Source organism: Mercurialis annua, linkage group LG3 (assembly GCF_937616625.2).
Source record: "Mercurialis annua linkage group LG3, ddMerAnnu1.2, whole genome shotgun sequence".
NCBI lineage: Eukaryota > Viridiplantae > Streptophyta > Magnoliopsida > Malpighiales > Euphorbiaceae > Mercurialis > Mercurialis annua.
In genome coordinates, this window is record NC_065572.1 from 22404549 (window position 1) to 22413972 (window position 9424).

The 9424-nt window shown below is 37.2% G+C and overlaps 1 protein-coding gene across 1 annotated transcript; it reads left to right on the forward strand.

Moving 5' to 3' along the window:
- The first annotated feature begins 3271 nt into the window (after window positions 1-3271).
- Window positions 3272-5995, forward strand: LOC130015255 (uncharacterized). The gene is made up of 6 exons (XM_056105027.1): window positions 3272-3404; window positions 3462-3560; window positions 3627-3879; window positions 3937-4598; window positions 4692-5069; window positions 5220-5995. Exons 1-6 carry the CDS (start codon window positions 3272-3274, stop codon window positions 5993-5995), a joined length of 2301 nt encoding a protein of 766 aa, XP_055961002.1.
- Window positions 5996-9424: the final 3429 nt, after the last annotated feature.

The following is a 9424-nucleotide window of genomic DNA, read 5'->3' on the forward strand; positions in this document are numbered from 1 at the left end:
AAAATAACCGACAAAGGCAAAAACAAAGACAAACAAAAAATAAAAACCAAAAACAAGCTTGGCGATTGGGGTTAAATGTAATACCCCGTAGAATTATTAGCGTTTATTTTCGCTAGTGTCCAATTTTTATTGATTAGGACCTCGAAAATAGTGAATAAATTCACGTGATGAATTTATACGTGTGAAAATGTGATTTGGTATGTGTTTGCCTTAAATGTGATTTTTAGCAATTTTACGTGTTAAAAGTGAATTTTGCGATTTTTCACTAAAAACCGTCAAAATAATTATTTTAAATATTTTTAAATGCCCAAAAATATTTTAAACTCAGCCCATATGATATGATTTAATGTTTTGAATATTTGGTAAAGTTGAATTAATTTTGCCCCTAGAGTTTGATTTAATTACAAGAATGCCCCTAATGGCAAACTTGTAAATAATTGAAATAACTATCTAAATATCTAGATACTTTCTTAAGCTAAACTTGATGCCCAAGTTTCTTAATCATCTTCCCCATTTGAGTGTGGGTGCCGAATCATTCAAGATCAAAACACAAAAATTTACTCTTTGATTTTCTCTCAAAATTTTGTTAACGAAAATTGTCGGAAATATTGCATAGATCGTGTATGTGTGTTTGCATGTTGAATCAAGGTGAAATCTCAAGCTCAAAACCATACTTTTATTTGCTGATGTTGGTTGAGGTTTAGAAACATGCTTAGGATGGTTTAAAATTGTTGTTTGATGGTTAGTTAATTAGTTTTAGTAATTGTTTTAATGGGTTTCGGTTTTAAATAATTTTTCCGTGAAAATTAAATTATTTATTTTAATTTCTGGGCTGATCTATTTGATGAGGATTAAATATGCTTTAAAGTGAGATTTTTGTGGATTAAAAATGTTAATTAATTCGGGTGTTAATTTAAAGGTTTGAAATTCGATTTTTAATAGTTTAAAACTCAAAAAATGCTTAAATGTGGGTAAATCTAATGATTTTAAATTTCTGGAAATGAGTTTGTTTAAGGTTGATCTAAATGTTTGAATGATGATAAATAAATATTTAATGGTGAATTTTTAGTGATTTAGTAACCGGGTTTAAATTTTGATAATTGTTTATTCGGTTAAAATTGTTAAAAAGGGTAAAACTGTCATTTTAATTTCTGGGCAGAAAATAAGGGGGGGCCGAGCCCCAAGTCAAAAATATTTTACGGAAAAATATTTTTGGATATTTTTGAATTGTGATATGTTTGTTGAGATTTTCTAAAAAAGGAAATTTTTAGAAAACTATGTGAATTGAATATGTGTTAGAATTATATGGAATTATAATTCTATCTTTATTTATGAATTAAATAAACTATATGGTGTATCGTATTGAAATACGATGACGCGGAAAGAGATAGTCGGAATCAAATTTGGTTTGTGATTATGTGGTTTATATGGTTGAGTCGGTCTAGAGTTTATCCTAGAATTTAGAGTTATTACATTTATTAATGTTTAATCTCTAAATTAGATCCAGCGAGTGTTGTCGCGGAAACCGGCGAGCGAAGGTTTTAATATTTCGACAGGTGATATTTTTATAATTGGAATAAGCGAGTACTGTGAGTGTGTTTACAACTTATACTGCTAAATATTAGTATTAAAAATATTGCGAACTGCTTTACATGATTTGCAAATGCTTTATTTTATTTTGAATTTAAATCGCATAAACTATTATACATAGTTTTAAAACCGATTTAGATTCATTGAAACATGCTTACTATTGGGCGGCAATAATGCTGTGTGATCACCGGTATTGCATTTAGAATGGGTTGCATGTGAATGTACTGTGTGAATCCTGGTGACGGCCTGGAAAGTCAGGCGACGGCCTAGACTCTGTGTGAACAGATCTTCAGAGGCAACGGAATATAGACGACCAAAGGCAGTAAAGAGAAACTGCCGAGATCTGAGAGGTTGAACCTTTTAATAAAAAGTGAAATGGCGACGGTATATATGTACTGCCAAAATCTGTTGTATGGTGAAAGAGTCTAAAGACCTTCACATACGTAAAAGATGAATGATCAGATTAGACGGGCTAGAGTACAAAAAGAAATGAATAAATACGGCCATGAAAAGGTTAACCCGAATATGATGAAATGATGTGGAATATTTATGTTTCCTGTTTTGAAAGCATATAGGAACATGAATCATGGTTTAGGGTTTCATATGAATCGGTAATCTGGAATGCATTGCTTTCATATTAATGTTTATTAGTACATGTTGTACGCATTCACCAGTTTTTATAACTGACCCCGTTGAATTTAATATTTTTACAGGCGAGTAGTTTGACGTGTGGATTTCCAATTTCTTGTTCCGGAAATCCCTGGCTTGAATAAAGTGAGAATGACTTTCCTTTATGTGTCTAGAGTTGCAGTAGCTAGAATAATGAACGGTGATACCTTAGTAGTCGTTGGACTTATTTATGCTTTATATTTTATTATAACGCTTAAACTCTGATAATATGTAATATGTGAATGTTGTGCGAAAGTCCGAGCGACTGCACGAGTACAAAATGCGGCGAGCGCATCTGCATAATGAAATGCAGTTAAATCCATAATAAAATGCGGTTAAGTCCATAATGAAATGGCCTGCATAGTGAAATGCAGTAATTACCATAGTAAGATGGTATGCATAATGAGATGCATGATAAACCATAGTGAAATGGTTTTGAAAACTAAAATGCAATAATTTAAGAGAAAAATTATGTGCATGTTTTAAATGGTAATTTTTAATAGAACGTTTTAAACTGCGATTTTAAAATGTTCGAAAATAATTTGAATTCCGCGAAATTTTTTAAGTGATTTTTAATGTATTTTTAAGGCTTGCTACGGGTTTCGGAGCAACCACTCCCATTCTCTAGCGCCGGTCTCGACGCCGAGGATCGGGTCGTGACAAAGGTGGTATCAGAGAAATGGTCGAAAAGTGGTCCATTACTAATATGTGAAAGGAGTAATGAAAGTTAGTATCATTTCCACTGACTGAGTGATAGTCGAAAAGTGGTTGATAGTAAAGGTGGTATCATTGTTAAATACCGTATGGAACGTGTACCTAGGAAATTGGTATAGAGTCTACTGCAACATATAAGTTTCCGGTCATGTCATTTGTTAAGTCATCATTTGTTTTTATATATTCCCATCTGTGCTTTAGGATCGAGTCTGTATGCTTGTTAGGAGTAAGTAGAGCCTTATAGTATACGATTAGAACGCTTAGATAGATTCTTAATAGATGATGTGCTTTGATCAGAATGGCTGATCAGCATGAGGAAAACATTCAAGAGGAGAATGTTCATGATGAGGAGTCCGTTCATAACGATGCGATACCCGCAGCAGGTGAAGGTCGTGGTCGTGGACGTGGACGTGGACGTGGTCGAGGTCGTGGTAGAGGCCGTGGGCCTAATTTTAATATTCCGGGCTTTGATTTCGAACAATTTTTAGCTGGCATAGCAGCCATGCAAACGAATCAAGCGGAAGTGCAAAATATGCACAGAGAGCAGTTAGATTATCAACAGCAGAGAGTTGGTGCTAATGTTGATCGTGATCTCGTTATGGCTTACATGAGGCTCAAGCCCATGAAGTTTGATGGATCGAACGATGCATTAGATTTCTTAGAGGAAGTAGAAATGAACGCTAGACGTCTTAATGCTAGTGAAAGACAGTCTATACTGATGGTGGAGATGTCAGTAAAAGGATTTGCGAAGGATTGGTTTCAAAGGCATATTCAACCAAGTATGGGAGAGATGACTTGGAATGAATTTGTCACTCCATTTAAGAATTTCTTTCTGCCGTTTTCAGTAATGGAGAATTACCGAGAGAAACTGTTGAATTTGAATAAGATAGGAAAGACGGTGCAGGAGTATGTGACGGAGTTCACAAGATTGAGTTGATTCACACCTGATCTGATGTTGGATAGAGATAGGGTGAATTCAAGGTTCATTAAGGGGCTAGGACCCGAATATATTGGATTTCTATCTGATGTTAGGAAGGATCTAGTTCAAATCATCGATAGTGCATTCCAAATGGAAACTACTTTGATCCAATTTGGAAGGATCACTGTTCCTGGTGAGCAAGTGAGAGAAGGAACGACGAGTTCTAATACGAATAGGTTCACTGGACCATATCGTAAGGGGCTTAAGAAGAACAGAAGAGATAGGAGGTTTAGTACCTCTGGATCAAGTTCTAGTGGACGAAGTTCAGGAGGAACGGTACCACTATGTCCAACTTGTGGGAAGAAGCATTTTGGAGCATGCTATTGGGCAACTAGAGGATGTTACACGTGTGGACAACAAGGTCATTACTCTAGAGAATGTCCTATGTCTGGACCACAAGGTTCAAGTGCTAGTGTTGTTCAACCAGTGTTTCAACAACCTAGACCTGTATATCCTGCAGTGTCTGGGCAGGCACAGAACCAGAGTGTGTTTAATGGACACCGTGGAAGAGGATATGGTTTTGGTAATCGTGGTGGAGGAAGGACCACAGGCGGACGAGGATCTGGAGCAACTGCTAGCGGAGGGCAGGCTAGAGTTTTTGCGATCAATCCTCAGGAGGCGAATGCGTCGAATGCGGTAGTGCAAGGTATATTTTCAATATCTTCGCATGATGCATCAATTTTATTTGATCCCGGTGCTACGCATTCATTTGTATCGTCGAGTTTTGCATTAAAATTAGGAATTCAAACTGTGATTTTGCAAAACCCATTGTTAGTAGCTACACCTGTAGGCGAAAGCATAGACGTTACTGTAATGTATCCGTCGTGTCCTGTGTTAATTGGAGAGCGAGAATTGCTTGCGGATTTGTTATTGCTTAATGTCTTAAAATTCGACGTCATCCTAGGAATGGATTGGTTGTCGCAACATTATGCGAATGTGGATTGTAGAGAGAAGATAGTGACGTTCCATGCACCTGGAACTGAACTTATCTCTATTCGGGGAGAGAAGTTAGAGACCCCAAAGAGTTTAGTCTCGGCTTTGAAAGCGAGAAAGATGTTAAGTAAAGGATGTCAAGGATTTTTAGCTCTAGTACGAGATGTTCAGAAGGAAGTGGGAAGTGTGAGTGATGTACCAGTAGTGTCGGAGTATTCTGATGTGTTTCCAGAAGAATTACCTGGATTACCACCAGATCGAGAGATTGAATTCTGTATTGATCTAGTTCCTGGTACAAGTCCAATATCGATACCTCCGTATCGTATGGCACCAGCAGAACTAAAGGAGTTGAATGATCAATTAGAAGAATTAATTGATCGTGGATTTATACGACCAAGTGTCTCACCTTGGGGAGCACCTGTGTTGTTTGTAAAGAAGAAGGATGGATCTATGAGACTCTGTATAGACTACAGACAACTCAATAAGGTCACAATCAAGAATAAGTATCCTTTACCCAGAATTGACGATTTATTCGATCAATTGCAAGGAGCGAGGTACTTTTCGAAGATTGATCTGAGGTCTGGTTATCATCAGTTGAAGATCAGAAATGATGATATTCCAAAGACTGCATTCAGAACAAGATACGGTCATTATGAATTTTTGGTGATGTCATTTGGATTGACAAATGCACCAGCGGCTTTCATGGATTTGATGAATCGGATTTTTAAACCGTTTCTAGATCAATTCGTGATAGTGTTCATAGATGATATCTTGATTTATTCGCGCACAGAGGAGGAGCATGCGCAACACTTAAGGATAGTGTTACAAACTTTGAGAGATCATCAGCTTTATGCTAAATTCTCGAAGTGTGAATTTTGGTTAGAAGAAGTAGCATTTTTGGGACATGTAGTATCTCAGAGTGGGATTAAGGTGGATCCTAAAAAGATTGAAGTTGTGATGAATTGGAAAAGGCCAAGTTCAGTAACAGAAATTCGTAGTTTCTTGGGTTTAGCTGGTTATTATAGACGGTTTGTGCAAGACTTTTCTAAGTTGTCTGCACCATTAACTAAGCTAACTCAGAAGAACGCGAAGTTCATTTGGAATGATTAATGTGAAGTGAGTTTCCAGAAGCTAAAGGAGTGTTTGATAACAACTCCAGTTCTGGCATTACCAGAAGGTAGTGATGGACTTACAGTCTATTGTGATGCTTCTAGGATCGGGTTAGGATGTGTACTGATGCAACATGGACGAGTTATAGCTTATGCTTCTCGCCAGTTGAAAAAGCATGAAGTTAATTATCCAACCCATGATCTAGAATTAGCAGCAGTGATTTTCGCATTAAAGATTTGGAGACATTATCTATATGGAGCAAAATGCGAAATATTCACTGATCACAAGAGTCTGAAATATATATTTGATCAGAGAGAGTTAAATCTCAGACAGAGGAGGTGGATGGAGTTACTAAAGGATTATGACTGTACGATACAGTATCATCCTGGCAAAGCTAACGTAGTGGCTGATGCGTTGAGCAGAAAATCAGCAGGAAGTTTAGCTCATGTTACATTAGTTGAGAAGAGACCAATGATTAGAGAAGTGCATTCGTTGTTTGATCAAGGAGTTCAATTAGAGGTTTCGTATTTGGGGAGTTTGTTAGCTCAAATGACGATTAAACCTACATTGAATGATCAGATTAAGGAACTTCAAACAACGGATCCTCAACTAAAGCATGTTATTGCAGAAGTTCAAAAGGGAATGAACTCTGAGTATAATTTGAAAGGTGGTATTCTGAAATTCGGTCACATCATCTTCTAAAGCGACTGACCCACTATGTCGACATTTGATGTCTAACATTTTAGCAGCTGCAGACAAGGGAGAGTGTTTGCTATTACCGGGGCATACAGGTTCTTTGGCCGCACGCATCATATCCTAAAAGTGTTTAGCTTCATTATTCAGTTCCTCCTCCGTGAACACTACTTCTGGACCGGCAGCATCGATAACCATTCTCTGAACGGAGCTGAACTCGTCACCCCCCTCATATTCCATGTCAACGTCATACTCCGGTAGCTGTGCAACGGGACGGGGATTTAAAACATTTCACTCACCATGAAAAACCCAGACTTGATAATCTTTGACAAACCCTTTCTGCAAAATGAGAAGCTTGACTGTTTCGACATCCCGATAACTCGTATTTTTACATCCTGTCCTAGGACAGGACATTTAATCTCAGCCCCACTCATACACGCAGGATGACGTAAGGCGAAATTCACAAACTATTGTACGCGCTCGTCAAAACCTGGGTACAACAACCAGCCATGGAGCCGCCTATACATCCAACTTCGGTCTGATTCCATTTCTGTAGCACGGATAATTAGGAGGGGTTTTTGCTCGAAAATAGCAAAGTCAATGTAATTGACTGCTTTAAAGGTATGGACCTATCCCATTCGCAAAACTGGCGCCCCTTAACTCGGACACGATATATGCCTAGCAACGGAGAAAAATATTCGGCAGCCTTCCGGCGTCGTTCTCCTTAAGTGCGATATTTAGTATATGCGTTGTAACGCTAATTATATATTCCGCGACGAAAAAGCGTTACAAAACATATAATATACATCCACCCGGAGAACAAACGCTGTAAAACAACCAAATATTTTTCTACCGCTACTAGACATATATGGTTTTCGTAATCGAGTTACGGGAGAACCAATTTTGCGAACTGTAAAAACTATACAATCCCGTGTCGTTCAATCTCTTGAACACACGGGACGGGAAATCTATGGATAGGTTTACAATTTTATTCGGTGGGAATAAAATCGAGGTCAATTTAGGTTGAAACAGCTTCTAAATTAACTAATTAATTATAAATGAAAATAAAAATAAAAATAATAATGGTACTTACTTGTTGTAGAGCAAAACTGCAACATATATAAAAGAACAATAAGGAATGTCGAGCCGCTGCAACAAACTAACGGATATCACACTTATCACGCAATAAATATATTAAATTTCTAGAAAAAATTGGGCAGCACTTCCCCTAAAAATGAGCATCACCCATTTTTCAGGGAAGTCCTGCAAGGAAATTACAATCCACAAACCACAATCTACATTAGACAACTAATTTTTCTAAATAACAATTAATTCAATTACCGAAAATTAAAGATAATTATGTGACCTAATTAAACAATTATTTAACCTAATTAAATAAAAAAAATCAAATTAAACATTTGAATAACAAGTTAATCTAAACCAATATAAAAAAGCTTAATTAGTTAAATATTATTATTAACTAGAACAATTATATTTAAACTAAAATACATTAAATTAATTACAATAATTAATTCCCCTAAATTACATTTGCAAAGTTATGGGTTTAATTAATTAACCAAAATTATCAAATTAACCTATTTAAATTAATTAATCAATAATCAAACAAATTATTAACAAGCTAATTTATTCAACTAAGTAAACAATTAAACAACTAATTACCAAAAATAATTAACAATTTTAATCTAATTTAACCTAACAAATTATAAACTCCTATCTAACCTAACAAATAACCTATAACTAATATAACATAATTAATAATTACATTTAATTACATAACTAATTAATAAAAAAAACTTAAACTTACAATATAAGACAGCGGCAGCGTGGCAACAGCGGCAGCAGCGGAGGCAGCGGAGTAAGCAGCGGCAGCGGCGGCAGCGGGAAGACTGTTTTTTTATTATTTTAATTAAAACCAAATAAAAAACAACAAATAATAAAAAACAACTTACCTGAGGCGGTGGCGGCAGCGCGGTGGTGCAGGGAACGGCGGTGGTTGACAACAAAGGAGAGGCGGTGGTTGACAACAAAGGAGAGGCGGTGGTTGACAGCAAAGGAGGAAGGAGAGGCGGTGGCTGGCGGGAGGAGAAATGGAAGGAGAGACGGTGGTTGGCGAGACGAACGGCGGAGGAGTAACGGCAGTGGTTGGCGAGACGAAAGCAACGGCAGACGGGGGAGTGGCGGGAGAAGAAAAGAGAAATGGGTATGCAGAAATGGGGAAGAAGAAAGGAGAAAACTATTTTAATTAGGTCTAAGATTAGCGACGGACAATATCCGTCGCTAATTTTTGCCCCAATTAAAACGTTCCGTTTCAATTAGAGATTGAGCGACGGATATGTATATCCATCGCTACAATATAGAGACGGATATGTATATCCGTCGCTAGACCTCCAATTGAAACGGATCATTTTAATTAGGGGCAAAATTGGCGACGGATATTTAAATCCGTCGCCAATTTTGCCATTAATATATGCGCCAAAGGTTCCCGCCATGCTCCCGCCACTTTAGCGACGAGTTAGCGACGGAAACGTCCGTCGCTAATGTGGCGGGAGCATTCCCGCCAATCTTTTTGCCATATTGGTGACAGATTCTGCGTCTGTCGCTGAATCCGTCGCCAATACTCCTAATTAGCGACGGAAATAACCTAATTATCGATATTTAATACGCTGATGTTTTAATTAAATTGATTCGGTGTGATGCGGCAACTGGTGGTAAGTT

Excerpts from the sequence above, each read along its gene's own strand:
- LOC130015255 (XM_056105027.1), top strand. The coding sequence starts at position 3,272 with ATGGCTGATCAGCATGAGGAAAACATTCAAGAGGAGAATGTTCATGAT. Across the intron at positions 4,599-4,691 it reads GTCGAATGCGGTAGTGCAAG|GAATTCAAACTGTGATTTTG; the intron begins GTATATTTTCAA and ends CATTAAAATTAG. Across the intron at positions 5,070-5,219 it reads TGTTCAGAAGGAAGTGGGAA|CAGAACTAAAGGAGTTGAAT; the intron begins GTGTGAGTGATG and ends GTATGGCACCAG.